Genomic DNA, 19788 nt, shown 5'->3' with positions numbered 1-19788 from the left:
ATAACACAGAATAATAGGGGTCTGGTTTTTAGTTAAAATGAAGAATGAAATGAAAATAGAAATCGCTGAAAATTTACAGAAATAAACTAGACTTAATAACAAAGACACCATTTTTTACTGATTTGGAATATGACCTCCGGTTAGGGAGATATGAAACTGACAAGTTGGTCCTAATTCGGGTAACGATTTACAACGATTTGCTTACTGAATAACACTACAAATCGCTATAGCGATTTGCGGAAGACACTACAAATCGCTATAGCAATTTGCGGAAGACCCAAAAAATTCGTGCCCGGGGGAACCCCCGAACCCCCCTCCTGTAAGGGCAAAAACTCTAAATCAAGCTCCACAACTCATTAAGTTGAATGATGCTACCCACGTTGGGAGGAGCCCTCAAACCCCTTTCTGTAAGGGTAAAAACTCTGAATCAGACTCCACAACTCTTCAAGTTGAACGATGCTACAGTCAGTGTGCAGGTCAATCGGTGTTTGATGGAGCAATGTAGGATCGTCTGTTGGATGTGCACAGAAGTAGAGAGAGAAGAGAGAGAGAGTGAGAGAGTTGATGTTCATGGCCTTCTCTGGGGAGAACTCTTTGCCTCCCTTGATTTCTTCTCTAGAGAGAGAGGGTTTTATAGTGTTTTACGGAGAAAGAAGAAGAAGAAGACTTTGGAGAGTCAACGTCATCCTCGACTTTCTGGATTGAGGACATGTTTGTCCTTTTTTTGAATGGAGAAAGAAGAATAAGTCTTTGAAGAGTCAACATCATCGTCAACTTTTTGGATGGAGGACATGTTTGTCCTTTTTTTGAACGGAGAAAAAAAAAAGACTTTGAAGAGTCAACATCATCCTCGACTTTCTGGATGAAAGACATGTTTGTCCTTTTTTTGAACTATTTGTTTTTTCTTTTTTGAATGAAGGGCATTTTTGTTATTTTCTCAAACCATCACTTTATGAGAAGAATAGTAAGAAAGGGTACTTAAGTCTTTGCAACAACACCAGAGTCCGATGCAAAGTTATGTCAACATACACGGAAATACGAGCCCCATGTGCTTGTATACGTAGTGCTCATTCAAAGCCCCGAACACAGACGTGGGATTCAGTGAATCATCCGGGGGAACATACACCACCCTCTCCCAACTAATGGCAGTAGCACAGATGCCAGTGGGTCCCATGGGTAGAACACGTGGCAACCACTGAGAGGGAATTTAGACAACCGAATACATTCATATCTACGCCGGATCGAACATAGGATCTGCTCCGTTCTAACAAGCATGAATATAAGGCCGTGAGATCCATATTGCTCTCCCAAGTATCTGTCCCACCCACCCATTTGCATGGATTATCTGTTTTCAAGTTGGATGGTTCACAATTTCACATGTCTGCTCAAATCCCAGGTGCAAAAGCAAAGTGCTCAAGTCATCATTGCTCAATGGATACCCGCACAAGACTAGAGAACGAAACGGTCCCAATTCTCCCACAATGTTGTCTGCTGATGTTGTGTCTCACTCCCCACCACTTGAAAGGCTTACACTACATGAACAGATTATACAACCATTATCAGCATTTCCCTCTGCCTTGGATTCATTCAAAGTCGGCCATAGTCATACAGTATTGCACCTGATCTTTTCACATACAGTAGTACCACTGAAAGAGAGTTGAAGGTAGAGATGATGAGCCTTATGACGTCCCCATTAGTGTGCCCAACGACTCGAGGATGTGCTTTCAAAGATGGTAATCCCTGGAGGGTTAAAGCTACTCTTACTTCTGCACAAGAAATCGACTTGAAGCCTTTGGAAACTGCCATTCAAGCTGTGAGTCTTTCTTTGCCTTGACTATTTTCTTTGTCGATTTTTTTTCTGTTATTTTCTCTTGGAATTCAGATGGTGGACTGATTCTGTTTTGCACGGCAAAGGTATTGAATGGTTGAGGGTGGTTCTGTTCGCACTTAGAGCAAGCTTAAGGAATCAGTTGTTTTCTCACAATTAAAATGACACGTCCTTTACATAAAGTAGCGGAAACGAACGACGAATGCTCTCTCAACCTAAAAAGTTGTTTCCTTTTGGTTGCTTTTTCGGGGAGAACTAGTACATGTCGTTTATCAACTGAATTATCGGTTGCCCGTTTGGAATTTCCCTAGAAATAATGTTGTGTATATTGCTTCCCATCTCATATCTCCACATGTTATACATTCTAATTAGTCTGTCACGGAAAAGTTCGATCTCCATTTCAAAGGTTCTGTTAATACTGGTAAATGTTTCTTCTCAGCTCAATTTTTGTCTTACATTTAATGTGTTAAAAAAGTTAGTGCCTATTGTTTCTCACAGAATTTCTTGCCCATCCGATGAAATTTCCTTTTATAAGCAACTTTAAAATGTTTTCGATTTCATTACCTACCAACAAATGCTAGTTTATCTTTGTGAAAACTGAAAATCAATCCCTTCTTGACTTGATCTTGTTCAATTAACCGAGTTTTAAGAAAAATTGCTAGGTGTTTCCGCCTCTAATGGCATTGCTTTTCAACTCTAGGACCTGGTATAATTCATCCCCCTTTAACATTATGAACTGCCAAACTGTCCGCTCTCCCTAATTGTCCACCATCTTAGATTGGATAATTAAAGGTGCTGAGTTGCTATTTCTTTTCATGCTAGTGAAGTGGCATATCTTGTTCCAAGATACAAACATGGTGTTATTATTTGTGGCAGAAAGATAGTAATGCTGTAAGGGGTGCACTCGATCAGTTGAGCGAGGTTGGCTGGGCAAAGAAATGGAGTTCACAGCCATATGTATCACGTCGACCAGTAAGTTCTTCAATACAAGGTGGACTCTTTCCACTGATATTCAAAAGTAGCAGACATATCTAACAGATCATTTATGAAATGATCATATGCACGACATAATTTCTAATGCATGCTTTATTTTATAAAACTTAAAAGATTGTGTCCATTCATGCAGCCTATCTTTAGGTTTTATAGATGTTTGACAATTGAATGTAAACTTGTTGCAGACATCCCTGCGTGAGCTAACAACACTTGGTATAAAGAATGCAGAGAACCTTGCAATACCAAGTGTTAGAAATGATGTATGTTCAAAACTTCAATTTTGGTAAACCATTATATCCAAGATTTCCTCAATTTATATTGTTGTGAGTCTACCTCTTTCATTTAGCAACTACCTAGGGTGTCCCAATTTTACAACTGTAGAATCCTGATATCTCAATGATGCAGGCAGCTTTTCTCTTCACAGTGGTTGGGACTACAGGTTTCCTAGCTGTGCTTGCTGGACAACTTCCTGGGGTAAATGCTCATAAGATGTTTGCCTTTTCTCAGTGTAATATTTCCAAGTTAAATAGTTTTTCATTTACAGTACCATGCATTAATCCTAACTTTACTCTCCTCAGACATTGTAACAAGTTGCTCAATTCTGAACTCTATTTGTAAAATAAATATAAAGTCATCCTTCTGAATGCTTATCTCATGGGTTCCATTTTTTTATTCATGTACCAGTACTATGCTTAAAACCAAAGGTTGTGAACATTATCACCTTCAATTGCTTCAATAAAACTATAGAAAAAAAACAGGCCGTGAAACAGGATGGGAGATAGAGCTGACAAACCCCATACATGTAGAAAAGTTTCCTTTTAAATACATAGTCCATATGAATGTTCAACCAAACATGTCAAAGTGAGAATGCAGAAAAAGTAATGGCCCAGTATACTTGCATGAAATTAGAGAATGCCTTTGTGTAACGACCCCAATCCATACCCTTTTAAAAATGCGGAATATTTTTTTTTTTCTAAGAGTTGCGGAAAACTTCCCAGAGACCTGGGGTCCTCACAGTTCCACTTTCCATTGGATAGCCCATCCACCACAAACGAAGTTGCAATTATCATCCATATCAACCAACTAAAACTCTTTTATTAATGAGTAATAAAATTTCAAAGACAAGGTTTTCTTCAACTGAAAGTAAAGTAACAATTGCAGAATTTAAAAGAACTGAATGACAAAAGAACAAGCCAATCTATCCTCTACTGAAGCTGACAAGCCCAAGTGTAACTCATCCATCTCCAGACGCATATTCAACTTCACTGTTCACCATTTCCTGTGAAAAACCAACAAAGTAGGGTGTCAGAACCGAAATTCTGAGCACAGCTACTTCTAAAGAAACCAGGTGAGAGAAAGAACATGGATAAGATTTCATGCAGTGATTTGAGTGAGTGCAGATATAAAATTTGCAACATTTCAATATCCATGACTACCAATAATTGCATTTACTCACCAGTCAAGAACAGTAAACAATGTTATATATCAATAACTAAATGACCAAACCTTTCAGCATGATTTCACAAAGTAAGTCATATGCTACCAACAAATGATGTCATGATATCAAGAATGATCCAAACATGCATGATCTAATACATAACAGAAAAATGCATGATTATGTGCAATGTATGATTTCTTCTGTTATCTTTCATTTAAGTTCCATCTTTCCATATGCATGCCCTATTAAATGCACACAACTTTAAGTTCCTCTTTTTAATTACCGTGGCCCGCGGATACACCAAACGAGTACAAACCCCGAGGTCAAGTAGGTTCCCAGGGTAGCTTAACACACAATTTGTATTTTATTACTGGGTTCCAACTTAGCCCTCGACCGATATCAGGAAACAACACCATCCATCGGAACATTAGACCTCCACATCTAATGTTGGGGACACAAGGGACACCCCACGCCCACAAGTGCCACTTCCTTGGTACCATAAACTCACAGCTGTGACTAACACACCACTCCCGGGTAAAGTGGCGGGTTCTCCCTAAAACCGTGGCCAGGAGAAGAACCTCAATATCGGGTTCAGGGGCAACAACGCACACAGAGTTTTTGTATCCTCACAGTCTCCCCAAGACCGGATATCCAAGATTCTCATACTCCAGATGAGATATCCCAGAATGTATATTACACTGTTCTTATTCTTTATTTTTATTTAAAGTTCATTCTTTAAGTTTGCAACACTATATGCAAAAGTAAAGTGAAAACCCCGCATCCTCCCTTGCAGGGACCCATTCGGGACTCCAGCCCGTGTAAACACAAAGAACAGTGTAGTAAAGTGCCAAACCATCTTATGTGGTTTAAGTGATGCTGTTAAAAACATATATAAAAGAAAACCAAACCCACAGCTCTCCAGGCCGGTGATGGTCCCATAGGCCATCGGTGCATCACATAATAAAACCATAACAGTGTTTCCTTTATAACACTAAGCCAAAATGCCAAACAACATACATATTCATGCAAATATAAACCCAAACATATGCATGTCATAATTCATTCATATGCATTTTCAATATGTGTGTGTTACCTACATCACATACGGGTATTAACCAATCCATGGTTTCTTTCAGGGTATGAGTGTACATGTACCATTTCACATATAAATCAAGCGTACATGTTCAAGAAGCATTACTAATAATTGAATCATGCTCCCACTCATGCGTACCATAATCATAACAGTCAAGTGAAAACATAAACCTCCACGGCAAGTGTCTTCATACAATCCAATACACAAGCTTTTAATTAACACATGGATTCTAGCCAAAAATATAATGTTCAGCTAGAGACATCCAAGCAAGATACATTACATATATAAAATTTCAGTTTTATGTATCCATCCTCCTTAAACTGTGTAACATGAGCACTATTATACACAACTGAAAATTTTCAGGTTATGTTTCAATGATACCACGCTGCATCTTACAAACTTTGAGCTTACTACACTCAAGCACCATCTTATGCCAATAGACAGCCTACAACATTACATTAGGTAATGCATGCAAGATTCTGTCGGACTTAAACAGTTCATGAACCTAGAAGCAGTGCATTCATGTTATAATGGTTTAGAACTTTGTATATTCATTTATGAAAATAGGAAGTCCGATTAACATCATTCGGCTAACTATGAAAACATATGGAAATCAGCCCTGCCACTAGAAATCAGGACGTGTGTATATATATATATATATATATATATATATATATATCTAACTATATATATATATGTATACATAAACACGCAGTCAGCTGGAACACATGCTGACTTTTAATAATTTAAAACATCGAAGGGTGTTGCATCATCAAACCCATCTATTCCCTGTTTTAGTATACATAACAATATTCTGTTTTTGAGGATAGCAAGTTTCAAAAATTAATTAACAAGAAATTGCCTATATGCATATCATCACACAGTCCCCTTTTTGATATCAAAATAACCAATATCAAATCGAACTTATAACTTCAATTTCTGGAAATCCAACCTCTCAGTCCAGCATACAATGCTACATTATGGAAAGAACACATTAAGATTTTTGCAGTAAATTTATGAGACCAACTTACTCCATTATCAACATAAACTACAATTTCCAAACATTCTTTATGAACTTGGTTTCCAAGATTTCAAGTATGCAGATTCAATTACAGCGCATTTCAGGTAAGTAATGATATCAAGACTTAGCTCCATGCACAAGATCAACTGTTTGCATGACTTTAAAGTACTGTTACTCTAGTTTATCCAAGCATAGAACACTTGGCAGAGAAAACAAAGGAAAACTCATGGTATATGCTACAATCTGCCATTAATAGGTTATGTAAAAATTAAAAACTTCAGAATCAAATATATCCCCTCATCCTATGCATATTCACGGTGAAGGAACCCCAATCTGGTTATTCAATCACAATAACCGAAACCCAAACTATTCAGGAATTTCCCAATTCAAGAGTCTACTAAACACCCTAAAACTTTAATTTACCCTAACATGAACATTTCTCCTGAACTTCAGCAGCATCCCATAAGTAAGAAAATAAATCTTTCCATAAGGGAAACAGCCTAACGTATCAACGTACTGGGCTAGCACAAATATTTCCAGAAACCTGTAATTTCCTCTATTCTTCTTCATCTCACAGAAAATAGGTTACAAAAATTATATTTCACAGCACAAGACTTTAACTTAAATACACTGACCTCACTAATATCATGCATAAAATGACAAAAACCAACAATGCAAATCGATTATCATAAGGACTGTCAATCAAAACAAAGAGAAACCTTCACTCCCAAACCAATCGTTCAGGGTGGCCGAAACAGGGAAAACCCCTGTTTCACGATTTCAGGGTATTTGCTCCCATCAGAAATCTGTAAGCCTTCTTAGTAAAAATCCAAAACAAATACATTAACCGATGTCTTAAGCCCTTTAACATACATCAACCCCCCCCCCCCCTTTTATCAGAAAAACTGAAAATCCCCAAATCGTTTGGGTTTTCGAAATGGGGAACACCCTAATCCCCAAATCCTCTCCTCAATCCACCCATGGAATCGAACCCATGTTCGATTCCTCACCCCGATTCCAAGAAGTCCCGTACCTTAATGAAGATTTCCGGCGATCGGAGGCTATCGCGGCTACAAGAGAAGGGTCGGCTGGGGGTTGCACCTTGCTGCAGTCGCGACAGGGAGCTCGCTGCAGTCGCTGATGGCTGCTGGTTGCTCGTCGGCGACCTTCTTTCTTCCGGCGTGTGCGCACCGAGCGAGTGAGAGAGACGGGGAGAGATGGGGGAGGAGAGAGTGCCCGAGTGAAGAGGGAAAACCCCCCTCTTGCCCCCCTTTCCTTTTCTGTAACAAACCTATCGGGCAACCCTTATCGGGTTGCCCCTTTCTTTAAAAGGGCTGTTACACAGGGGCGCGGCTCGGGTCCGGACCCGAGACCCGTAACCCGGCCCCAATCGATATGGATCCACAAGTGGATCCAAACGGATCCACTGTGGATCCTCGAATTAAATTAGATTTTTAAAATTTAAAAATTTTATTTATTCATTATTATCATTAAATCAAGGTTTCAAATGAATAAATCCTAATTACCCCCCTTTATGGGTCCTGGATCCGTAATGTGGATCTAGGCCCAAATTGAAAAATTTGAAATATTTCCTAATAAAAATCTCGGGCTTTACACTTTGAATAGGTGGGCCAGCAATTAAGTGGTAGAAGCTAAATTAGTGAACAACAAGAACTGAAGCACAAAAAGAAGAAAAACAATCAACATGACTTAAGGAAGATAATAAAACAAAGAATGCTGGGCCCAATATACCTCTATTCCTGTAGGAAGTTGAAGTGTTTCCTCTCACAATATCATCTGCAGGTAAACCTCTGTATCTTTCCAGCTCTTTTTGCTAGGCTAGTTTTCAAGAAATTATTTGTGAAGCAAAATTGCCCCAGGTTACCAGATAAAGCAACTGTCCATAGTAGTCTTGTACACTGGCTAAGTGTATGTGGAACTCTTTTTGATAAATTTATGTAGGATATTAGTTCAAGACAAGTAATCAACTCACAACGAAATTTTGCAATGTTGCACATATTTTGAGTTCGACATTATTCATAAACCATACAAGAATTTTTGCATAGTTACTTTTTCAATTTTCTACATTAGATTGATGATTTTGAATAGCTTTCATTCAAGCATCTCCTTCTAAAGCCTTTTCTTGATCTCCTAGTATGGTGAGCTTGAGTTGAGGTTCTGGTGTAGTACCTATCACATATTCCCAAAGTTTCTTTCCTTTGAGGTTATTTTCTATCGTAGATGCCCACACCATGTAGTTGGAGCCATTTGGCTTGAAGGATAGATCAATTTTTTGTTTATGCTCCATTTTGAGTGGTAGAAGAAAGAAAGAGAGAAAGAGAAGAATATGGAAGATCACGTCCACTTGAGTCACCACAAGCACCGCGAAGATACGAACACACAAACACTTGATGCTTTCTCACAATCACGAACACTTGGTGCCACTTTCCACAAGACCATGAACACTATGATACAATGTAATGAAATAGTGACAAATATAAAACAAATATCTCCAAGGGCTTGCAAGATCACAAACACAAGGTGCACAAGCACAAGTCTATTATGAGACAATACAATAGCCAACAAAGGGCAACACCTATGTAACACGGACTCGGCTAAAGGGTTGCCGCACCCGAGTCGACATGCCCCGACACGGGTGCGGACTCGGGTGCGGCTTCGGACTCGGCCCGGACTCGGTCAATGCCGAGTCCGACTCGGTCAACGAGTCGAGGCCGAGTCCGTCGACATTTTGGACTCGGTCAACTTTGACTGAGTCCAAAAATGTCCATTTCGAGTTTTAAATTATGTTTTGGATCCGGGTCGGGTCGGGTCCAAACCCGACCCAGATCCAATTTTTTTTTGGCAGCCGAACCCTAAAAGGGGTTTATCGACAGGGAGAGGGGCTTACCCTCTCGATTTTGCCTCTCCCCCTCTGCCCCTGCAGCTTTCGCCTGCACCCACGCCGGCGATCCAGACTCCGGCGACGGTACCCACAGGCAGCCATCGTCTCCCCCTCCGTCAGGTATGTCGACCCTCCTGCACCCTCTGCTCGTAGCCTCCCTCCTTGCACCCTTTGCTCGCAGAAGAGGGGCTCGGCCCCCCTCCCTGCACCCTCTGCTCGCAGAAGAGGGGCTCGGACCCCCTCCCTGCACCCTCTGCTCGCAGAAGAGGGGCTCGACCCCTCCATGCTTCCCTATTTTCGCAGGGGAGGGGCTCGGCCCCTCCCTGTGCTTCCCATTCATAGAGGAGGGGCTCGGCCCCCCTCCCTGCACCCTCTGCTCGCATAAGAGGGGCTCGACCCCTCCATGCTTCCCTGTTTTCGAATGGGAGGGGCTCGGCCCCTCCCTGTGCTTCCCATTCATAGAGGAGGGGCTTGGCCCCCCTCCCTGCACCCTCTGCTCGCAGAAGAGGGGCTTGACCCCTCCATGCTTCCCTGTTTTCGCAGGGGAGGGGCTCGGCCCCTCCCTGTGCTTCCCATTCATAGAGGAGGGGCTCGGCTTCCCTCCCTGCACCCTGTGCTCGCAGAAGAGGGGCTCGGCCCCTCCATGCTTCCCTGTTTTCGCAGGGGAGGGGCTCGGCCCCTCCCTGTGCTTCCCATTCATAGAGGTAGTGTTTATTAACTTTATTTTATTTACTTATTTTCTTTTCAGTTTTCACTTTTCAGATATAATGGCGAGTTCTAGCGGTAGTGTCAATACATTTGGTTCAAGTTCTAACCTTGAATTAGAAGTTTCTCAACCACTTTGGAGGCTTGTGACAAAAAGGATAAAAGCTAGTAGTGGTGGTGGTGGGAATGTGCAGTTTCGTTGTAATCTATGTAAGACTGTTTTCACAGGTTCTTATACGCGTGTGAAAGCACATCTTTTGCATATTCGTGGTCAAGGAATTAGGGCATGTTCTGGGGTTGAAAAAGACATGTTAAAGCAATTAAAAAAAGAACAAGAGGAAGCTGAAAAGAAGAAAATTGCAGAGATGAAAAGCGATTCGATTAATTTGTCTTTTCCTACTGCTAGTGATATACAAGAAGAGCTTTTAAAAAAAAGAAAGATGGAAAGCAATAAAACAATACAAGCGTCATTCAAAAACATGGCAAGAGCAGAAATTGATAAAAAGATTGGTCGATTCTTTTACTCAAGCTCAATTCCTTTTAATGTAGCTAGAAGTCCATACTGGAAAGATATGATTACATCTTTGGTTAATTGCAATTTGAGTGGTTATGTGCCTTCTAGTTCAGAAAAACTAAGAACAGTCATTCTTGCAGAGGAAAAAAATAGAATTGAAGACTTGCTAGAGACCCAAAAATTTGCATGGAAACGATATGGAGTGTCGATTGTTTCTGATGGGTGGATTGATATACAAAGGCGACCACTGATAAACTTCATTGCTTACTCACTTAATGGGCCAATCTTTTTGAAGACTGTTGATGCATCTGGAGAGTATAAAGATGCTGAATATTTAAAGAGATTATTTGTTGAAGTGATAAAAGAAGTGGGTGAAGAAAGTGTGGTGCAAATCATTACTGACAATGCTCCAGTTTGCAGTCGTGCAGGAATGAATTTGGCAAGTGAAGATACATATTCACATATTTTTTGGACTCCTTGTGCAGCACACAGTTTAAATTTGGCACTTAAGAGTATATGCAATCCATCAAAAGATGATGCACATGTACATGAAATGTGCTTATGGATTGAGGAAATAGAGCATGATGTTCGAAATATTAGAAATTTTGTTGTAAACCATCATCATGCCCTTTCTATATTTAATAGGCATTCTGATCTCAAGTTACTGAAAGTTGCTGAAACTCGTTTTGCTTCTCTCATTGTTATAATAAAAAGAATTAAGCAACTCAAGAATGCATTGATGATGATGGTGGCTGATCAAGATTGGGATTTTTATCGTACTGAAGATGATGTCAAGGCTCAAGCTATCAAAAAATGCATCTGTGATGATTTTTGGTGGGATAAAATTACATATTTTGTTGAATTTACAAAGCCTATTTGGGAAATGCTGAGAGAAGTTGATAGAGATGTACCCATGCTTCATAGAATTTATGAAATGTGGGACAATATGATTGAAAAAGTTCAAAGTATCATTTTTAAACATGAGAAGAAAGATATTGCACTTGATGATTCAGAATTTTACAATCATGTACATTCAGTTTTAGTGAGAAGATGGGATAAAAACAATACACTTTTGCATTGCATGACACACTCTTTCAATCCAAAATACTATGCAAAAAAATGGTTGATAGCAGGTGTTGGTCGTGTTTCTCTAAATGAAGATCCTGAGATATCAAGAAATAGAATGATATATTTGGGAAGACTTTTTAATGATCCTCACATGTTTAAGGTTGTAAATAGTGAGTTTGGCAAGTTTTCTACTGGGAGATTTGATTCTTTAGCAGCACTTGTGGCAAGGGACAAGGAAGATCCCCTTAATTGGTGGGCAACATATGGATCAAAGACACCAAATCTGCAACGTCTTGCAATGAAGTTGTTATCCTAACCTGCTACATCATCTTGTTGTGAAAGAAATTGGAGTACATATGCTCAAATTCACAACATTAAAAGAAACAAGCTCACTAGTAAAAGAGCAGAGGATTTGGTATATGTTCACTCAAATCTACGATTAATTTCTCGCCGCACCAAAGAAGAGTATAGGTACTTTTTTTTCTTTGTATTCAAAGTTTGTATTTAAATATTTGTATTCAAAGTTTTAAGTTAGATACTAATATAGTGATTTTTTGATGCAGTTGTGGACCATCCAAGAATTGGGATGTAAATCCAGAAGATTTTGACTTGGAGGGAGAACATAATTTACATACTCTCAACATGGACTACCTCGATCCTGTTCTTCCTTCTAATTCAAACGATGAGGCAGATTTATGATAAGTTTTGTTGTTTATCACACTCACAAGCTTCTTTATGTGTTATATTTTGGTAAGTTTGTGTTGTTAAGAATTGCTTTTTTTTTTGCTTTAAAATTTACAATCTTTATGTGTTAATTTATTGTTATATATATAATTATAATATTTAAAATATATATATTTATAATATATATATTTTAATATATATATATATATATATATATATATATATATATATATATATATATATATATATATATATATATATATATATATATATATATATATATATATATATATATATATATATATATAGCCGAGTCCCCGTGTCCAAATTTTTTGGAATTGCGCCGCACCCGTGTCGCACCCGCACCTGCACCCATGTGACATAGGGCAACACAAAAGGTAAAAATATACCTTTTATTGAGCATATGCTTTAGCTAAAAGCGTTAAAGAATAAGGGGGAACACCACCCCTATTTATACACATTGTACATGAGAGGGAGGCCATTGGGATCTCCTACATAGAGTCGTTGGGAGCTCCCAATGGTCATATTTATGACTGTTGGGGAGCCCCAACAACTCTATGGTCAAAAGACCATAGAGCCCCAAATGGCCAAGGTAATTTACAAAAAAGAAAATAAAAAATAATAAAAAGAAAATAATTGTTTCTAATAAAAAGTTATTATTATTACATGTGAAAAGATCAAAATGCCCCTATAAGGAATTAACTATTATAAAACTGAATATATATATATATATATATATATATATATATATATATATATATATATATATATTTTAACATAGCTAAGGAAATAGAGGGAACCGAAGATGACACACATGAATGGCTTTAGAAGATGAAACCAGAGAGTGTTCAATGTATTTCGTGGTTTTTTTCCTTAATATTCATTACAATGTTGATATATTTTCATGGTTAATCATCTTCTTTGCATCTTGTAAGATATGTGTCCATTGCTGCTTCCATGTTTTCCTCCAGTCTTTGTATTGCAATCCATGTGATTCCTGTTGATTATGTGAGTTCACTTATTGTCATTAATGTTCTTTGACAGAATAATTCTATAGGCTCCCTAACCATGTGAAAGAACTTCTGTGCTTGTTTCTTGTGTTTGCATCTCTAAGTCACCCCTTGGTTTTTACAGGATTGGGGATTTTTTGTGCCATACTTGATAGGTAGCATTTCATTGATTGTTTTGGCAGTGGGGAGCATTTCTCCTGGGTAAATTATTTCAAAACTTGACCTTGAAGCTTGTCAATTAATGAATTTATGAAATGTAATATTTTGTAGATGTTTCATGTATTCAGATGCAAAGTTAACTACCTGTTCTGGCAAGAACAGGCTAACTGCCTCAACCAACCACAGAACTAAGATTCACAGAGCCTGCCAGTTCAAGTTGGTTTCTAAACCAGACAGAATAAGGATTTGGGCTCTGTGTGTTAGTTTGCTGGAGCAGTTACTTCTGATGAGGCTTTATAACCTGATCAAGTTTATATCCTATTCACACCATGCAAGAGCATTCCTAGCAGTATGAGTCAGTATAGCTATTTGCCCACACATTGGTAATATAGGATTGTTGCATCTCAGCATCAGGTCAAGTTGTTCATTTTGCAGGAAAGAAAATAAAAAAGACTTGTGCAACTTGGACCAAGAATCCATATCCTATGATGGCTTGGTTCTAGCTGGTTGATGGTGACAAATATGAAATTGTTACATGAATGAATGGTTTTGAGGCATTACTTGCCAAAGATGTATAATCTGTTGTTAAAAAGCTTCCAGTAACTCAGAAAAAGTAGTTTTTTAAGCATAGAATTTCCTTCTTTTATATATTATACTTGGAAACTTTGATGGTCCTTTGACTTGAGACACCTTTCAGAACCCAGCCTGGTTGGGCGTTTTAAAATTTGATCCAGAGTTTGGTTCTAGATCTACGTTTGTATATTGAGATTCTGATATATGTTAAATATCATCAGCATTTCACAATTTTAGCATGGGGAAGATTTGATTCTTGAAAAGGGATTTGACATAATGACTAATATGCATATCTGATTCTGCAGGCTTCTTCAAGCTGGTATTAATGGATTTTCATCATTTTTCCCTGATTATCAAGAGAGGATCTCTAGTCACGAAGCTGCCCATTTTTTAGGTAAAGTTGTTCCTAATTTTATGCTTGGTTGTTTAGCTAATTTGGGATGATTCCAGGCCATGATTTTTACCTCCATGTTTCGGTAATTTCTATAACGAATTGACTGGTCAACATAAACCATTCCAATGATTCACACATGCATGTGAACCGATAAGTTCACATGTTGTGCATGTAGCAGACTAATCATTCCTGAAAACCCAAAAAATATGTGCATTTGACAAGCTGACTGCAAAGGAATATCATTAAAACCCTTATGCTTGTAATTTCTTAATGCATAATTGTGTCAAATCAATGGTTGTGACAGTATGTAGTTGGCAAAGTCAATATTAGATACTATACAGAAGAATAATTGATTGGTCTATAGATGGTACAAAAGTGGCATATGGTGATAGAAAGGATGCACACACACACACACACACACACACACACACACACACACACACACACACACACATGCAGACAACTGCTCTTTTAGCCATTTCAATGCCAGGAATCAGTAGGATTGACATCATCCAGGAGGTTGATATCCCATCTACCAACCCAGTCCTGTGATGGACAAAAGCAGAAACATGCTTCCTGAAATCTACAAGTGGATGGCCTACTATCAAGTGCAGCCATTGGGAAATGCTTTTTCTAGAGTCTATATGTCTTTATGAAGCAGATCAGGTCATTGCTGAACATGAGCTTTTTTGCTCATGCCAACATCTTGGCCGTCCGTTTTGTATTTTGAAAAGTTAAAAAAATAAACGGAACAGTTATATGCTACGTGGCATTCATCCAAAATGCAAACTGATGGCCACGATGTTGGCATGAGCAAAAAGCTCGTGTTCAGCATGACCTGATCTGCTTCCTCTACAACATATCCCAGTAGAGTTGATCTGATAACATGGCATTAGCATTTCAAACATGACATCTATATATTTAAATGTACTTCAATATGATTCTTATGATATAATATTTCTCACTTAGTTGGTAATATGAATCTTTTATTGTCCGCTAATATGAATGGATGGATTTGGTAAGTTGCACTGAGTTGCTGCTGCAAGTGTTTTTTGTGCTTTATATATCCTCCAAGCCTAAGATTTTTTTTTGTGATGTTACGGTACCACTAAGGATGATGAAGTTCTACAAAATATGATGGGTGAAGATCTCTCTCACAGGGATTCTTCAACTTGTCCTCGTGTTGTGTCCCTTTGTATACTATTTCCAATGGAAAATTGCACAAAAATGGCATGTCATGTCCTTTTACCCGTATCCTTGTGACATAGGTGGAGATTATTATTGTTGTTATCAAGGTTGTAAGTATCGTATCATTACCCATATCGGTCGGGCCCAAAATAAGATATGTATCGTATCGTATCATAAAAAATCATAATTTTTTAATAAAAATATAAAAAATATAAAAAATCAAAAAAACTTTGCAAAAATTATAAAAAATCATAACACATGAAAAATGATGAATTGCACAAAATACAACCATAAAAATCACATATGAAGCATTTATGTCTTTATGAGCTGCATAAGTCAAACATCAACTATCTCACAAGAACAATGCAAATTATTAAATATCTTGCAATTAAGAACATGCCATAAGACTCATACTTTCATATTACATAAAAGAAATATTATGGCAATAGTTGCACTCAATTTTCAATCAGTTTCCACTCATTACTTGAGTGTCCCATTGCCATGCTAAATCATTTGATGTCATCTTTGTTAGAGGAGTCTGATGCCTAATTTCTACTTTGATATAAATCCCTAATTTTCGTAAATCCAACTTTGCAGTAAGTTGGTAGATGTTGCAGGGGGGAGCAATGCCCCTTACTCGTAAGGTGGGGTTTTTTGGAGGGCATGAGCCCCTGAGGCAGAAATGTTTTGGAGGGTAGTTTTATAATTTTACTTATAATAGAGTTTTTTTTACCTTAACCCACTTTCTTGAGTGAAAATAAACTCTTACTTTAGCAAACCACAAAAACCCTCGCCCTTGCATACGGATCGGCCCCTAAATCGCTGTCACGACTCTTAGGGTGTGTGAATACCCCTCTAATGACCTCTATACAAATGAGGAAGTCGACCTTCAAGAGGTCTTTAAAACCCAAAAAATAAAAAACAAGTTTCAACATTTTTAAAATGTGCTGAAGGTGTATCGTACGATACAGGCAATACAAGTGTGTATCATATCATTTTTTTCCCATAGTAACAATACGTATCGTACCATATCGTACGATACAGTACAATACTTACTACATTGGTTGTTATTATTATGCTACTAGTATCTTATCCTGAACCTTTATAAATTATAGATCTTGTTTTGTTCTTTCATGATGTTACTTTTAAAGAAGACGCAGGGAATGCAAGGCTAAGTTTGGTGCCTCAAGGCTGCTCGAAGCATAGTAAAAACTTATTAAAAAAGGAGAAAAAGAAATTTGTAAAGAACATAATTTGTATAAGTAAAGCGAGCTAGTAGTAAGGAAACAGGCCAAGATTGAAAATTAAGGAATTAAGATTGTGCATATACATAATTAAAGATCCAATTTACAACCTTGTAAACAAAACAAAACAAGTGAACAAATGCTACCTTTAGCCATTTATAAATACAAGCTTCACTCTTGGTCACCAGGACTATACAATGAACACAGTGTTCCAAGCAGCAAAAGATCATGTCCTAAGCATTTTAGGACTATGATACTTAAGATAACTAGAAACCCTACAACCCCCTCTTGTCCATCCTTATGTTCTTCACTAGTCCTAAAACTAATATTGCTTACTCCACTGACTTTATCTCATGAAATCCTTAAGAAGAAGCGATCTTACTGATGTGTAAAACCCATTTCCCTAGGTTTTATTTTGAAATGCCTCCATGCAGTCAATTCATAAATAGAAGAAAAATAACATTCATATAAAGGTTTGCATGATCCATTTGAGGTCACAGGCTCAAATCCTGCCTCTTAACTAGAAATGCTTTTTTGGCTTCAAAGATGTGATACATTTCTCCTCAAGCCAATTCCCTTAAACATCGAATTGCAGATTTTTAATCCTTGGAAAGTGTAGAGCTGGTGAAAGTTCAGTATATTGTAAACAATTTAGTACGTAATAAAAATTTTGACATGAGAATTGCTGTTGTTGCTTGGAATCCTGGCTATGACATGCAATCCAAACTATTTTTTTAAAGCTATTTGATGCAAAATAACTTCCTCAGATATTTCCCTTATTTTCTTACTGTTTTGAAGTCCGTTACCGAAAAAATGATCTGACGATCATTTTCACTTTATTTTTCAGTTGCTTACTTGCTTGGCTACCCAATCCTTGGCTACTCGTTGGATATCGGCAAAGAACATGTGAATCTGATAGATGAAAGGCTGCAGAAGGTGATCTACAGTGGTCAGCTTGATGCAAAGGAGCTAGATAGGTAGAAACTACACTGCTCATTATCTTGTCTCATTTTGCTTGCTGTCTTCCCTACAGAATAAACTACAATTATCATTTTGGTATATTTAAAGATCACTTAATATGTTTACCTCAAAAATAGTGCCATGTTCTATTTTGCAGATTTGAACAAATCATGCATTCTCATCCTTGATGCATCAGTATATTCAGTCTCCCTTTTGTAGGCCTTTTCATATACCTGAGGTCCTGAAGTAGCCTAGACCAGCTGCTAACACTGATTCTCTATTGGCACCACAAGCTTTCATTTTCTAGGTTCTTTACATTTGGTTTGTAACTTTGACACCGCCATGGATACATTCCTATACACATCATTATCCAGTTATTAAATTTAGTTTGTCCATAATGCCTTGATAAAATGTCATTTGGATAATGGTTGTGGTGTCAGATGACCAAGCTCTGAGATAGCTTTTGCCCTCTAGTCATAGCCTCCAGGTTAATGTTGTTTGTTTTAATTATAGGTTTTACTTTGGATCATCAGATCTGACTTCATCAAATAATGCTTGAAGTTTTTATACTAGTAAGATTGAGAAGTTGATGACCATGTGAACACCTGCCAATGTTGGCTTCCCAAAGCATCTCAACTTTTATTATAGTTAGTACTAGCATGTTTTGCATGGAAGTTATTTTTTCATAGTACACACAAGCATTGATAGATGTCACTCCACATGTTATTCCTGGCACCCAATCTTTTAGACTTGCAGGGGGAAAAGAAATAAAGAAAGGAAAAAAGAATAAAGAAAGGAGAAAAGCCATGTTGCTTGTCCTGAATGCGATTTAACTACTGTATTCAAGGAATTTAAATATTGACATGCAAAATGCAAATTTTTGTAGCAGGAATGTGAACTGGACAGAGATAAGATTTGCAGCATTTCTTTTTCATTTCATTTTTAGGGTTCAAGACATCAAAAGTTTTTTTATATGAAAAGAGATGTTTTGGGATTGCACGATTTGATTACTTTGTAATCCAGAGTATATTTTTTAACGGGAGTTTTCAGGTTAGCTGTGATATCAATGGCTGGATTGGCGGCTGAAGGATTAAAGTATGAAAAAGTGGTAGGACAATCTGCTGATCTTTTCTCTCTTCAGGTTGGTCAGTCACTCATCCTGTAGATATATCCACAGTAAAAAATTAATGATTAATTACCTTTTTTCTTCTTGCAGAGATTCATAAATAGGAGCAAACCACAGCTAAGCAAAGAGCAACAACAAAATCTGACTAGATGGGCTGTATGTTTAAATAATCTCTGCATTTTCAGTGGCATCATTTACTACAATAATTAATGATTAAATGCATTTATTATATGCTTTTCATGCATGGAAAATTTCTTTCAGCCATTTCTAGAGGCATTCTAAATTCAGTATCCTACCTGCAGGCCTTGTTTGCAGGCTCTCTTTTGAAAAACAACAAAGTAGCTCATGAAGCCCTGATTTCAGCAATGTCTTCAAAAACTTCTGTTGTGGACTGTATCAGAGCAATTGAAAATGCTGGCTAACTAGTTTGCTAGCTTTGGATTTTTGGTGTAGCATGGTTGGCTTGGCTGCTGTTCCTAGGTCTGCTGCATTGCATGTTGCTTATTCTACCCTTATCAATGTAGTACCCACCTATCAACATCCATTTATACCATCATCTTTATTAAACTGCTCATATTGAAATTACATTATTGAAGATATGGGCTACCATCTTTCATCATTTGGGTAAACAATTGGTATATATGACAGGAAAAATGGCTGACGTGTCAACTTTAGAAAAATGACACCCTGACTCAGAAGAAACTGAGGATTGCAACCTGGGAAAGAATGAGCTTAAGGAGTGAAGTGCAGTAGCACGACCACAGCCAGTACAAATACGTGCTGCAAAACACATTGGCTTCTATTAGTTGCAAAAATGGACGGATTTCATTTTAGAGCCTATTGTACATGTAGAGGATATCTCTTAGT

The 19788-nt window shown here is 37.8% G+C and overlaps 1 protein-coding gene across 2 annotated transcripts; it reads left to right on the top strand.

Annotated features, from left to right (window-relative positions):
• The first annotated feature begins 1552 nt into the window (after positions 1 to 1552).
• Positions 1553 to 19540, top strand: LOC149811968 (uncharacterized). 2 transcript variants are annotated; one of them, XM_089993189.1, is made up of 10 exons: positions 1553 to 1813; positions 2705 to 2800; positions 3007 to 3081; positions 3227 to 3295; positions 13402 to 13478; positions 14315 to 14403; positions 17683 to 17812; positions 18846 to 18903; positions 19012 to 19077; positions 19224 to 19540. In XM_089993189.1, the coding sequence occupies exons 1-10, from the start codon at positions 1670 to 1672 to the stop codon at positions 19341 to 19343; spliced, it is 924 nt and encodes a 307-aa protein (XP_089849315.1). In that variant the 5' UTR covers positions 1553 to 1669; the 3' UTR covers positions 19344 to 19540. The 2 variants fall into 2 exon arrangements, with proteins under 2 accessions (XP_089849315.1, XP_089849314.1); XM_089993188.1 differs by having other exon boundaries at positions 1554 to 1813; positions 18846 to 18936.
• Positions 19541 to 19788: the final 248 nt, after the last annotated feature.

This window comes from Nuphar pumila, chromosome 17, assembly GCF_984573655.1.
Source record: "Nuphar pumila chromosome 17, dmNupPumi1.hap1.1, whole genome shotgun sequence".
Classification (NCBI taxonomy): Eukaryota; Viridiplantae; Streptophyta; class Magnoliopsida; order Nymphaeales; family Nymphaeaceae; genus Nuphar; species Nuphar pumila.
This window is presented reverse-complemented; position numbering and strand designations above follow the sequence as displayed.

What these genes read in the sequence shown, in the direction of transcription:
- LOC149811968 (XM_089993188.1), top strand. Translation starts at nt 1,670, where the DNA reads ATGATGAGCCTTATGACGTCCCCATTAGTGTGCCCAACGACTCGAGGA. An exon ending in CATATGTATCACGTCGACCA is followed by an intron (nt 2,801 to 3,006) that starts GTAAGTTCTTCA and finishes AACTTGTTGCAG; the next exon opens with ACATCCCTGCGTGAGCTAAC. An exon ending in CGAAGCTGCCCATTTTTTAG is followed by an intron (nt 14,404 to 17,682) that starts GTAAAGTTGTTC and finishes TTTATTTTTCAG; the next exon opens with TTGCTTACTTGCTTGGCTAC.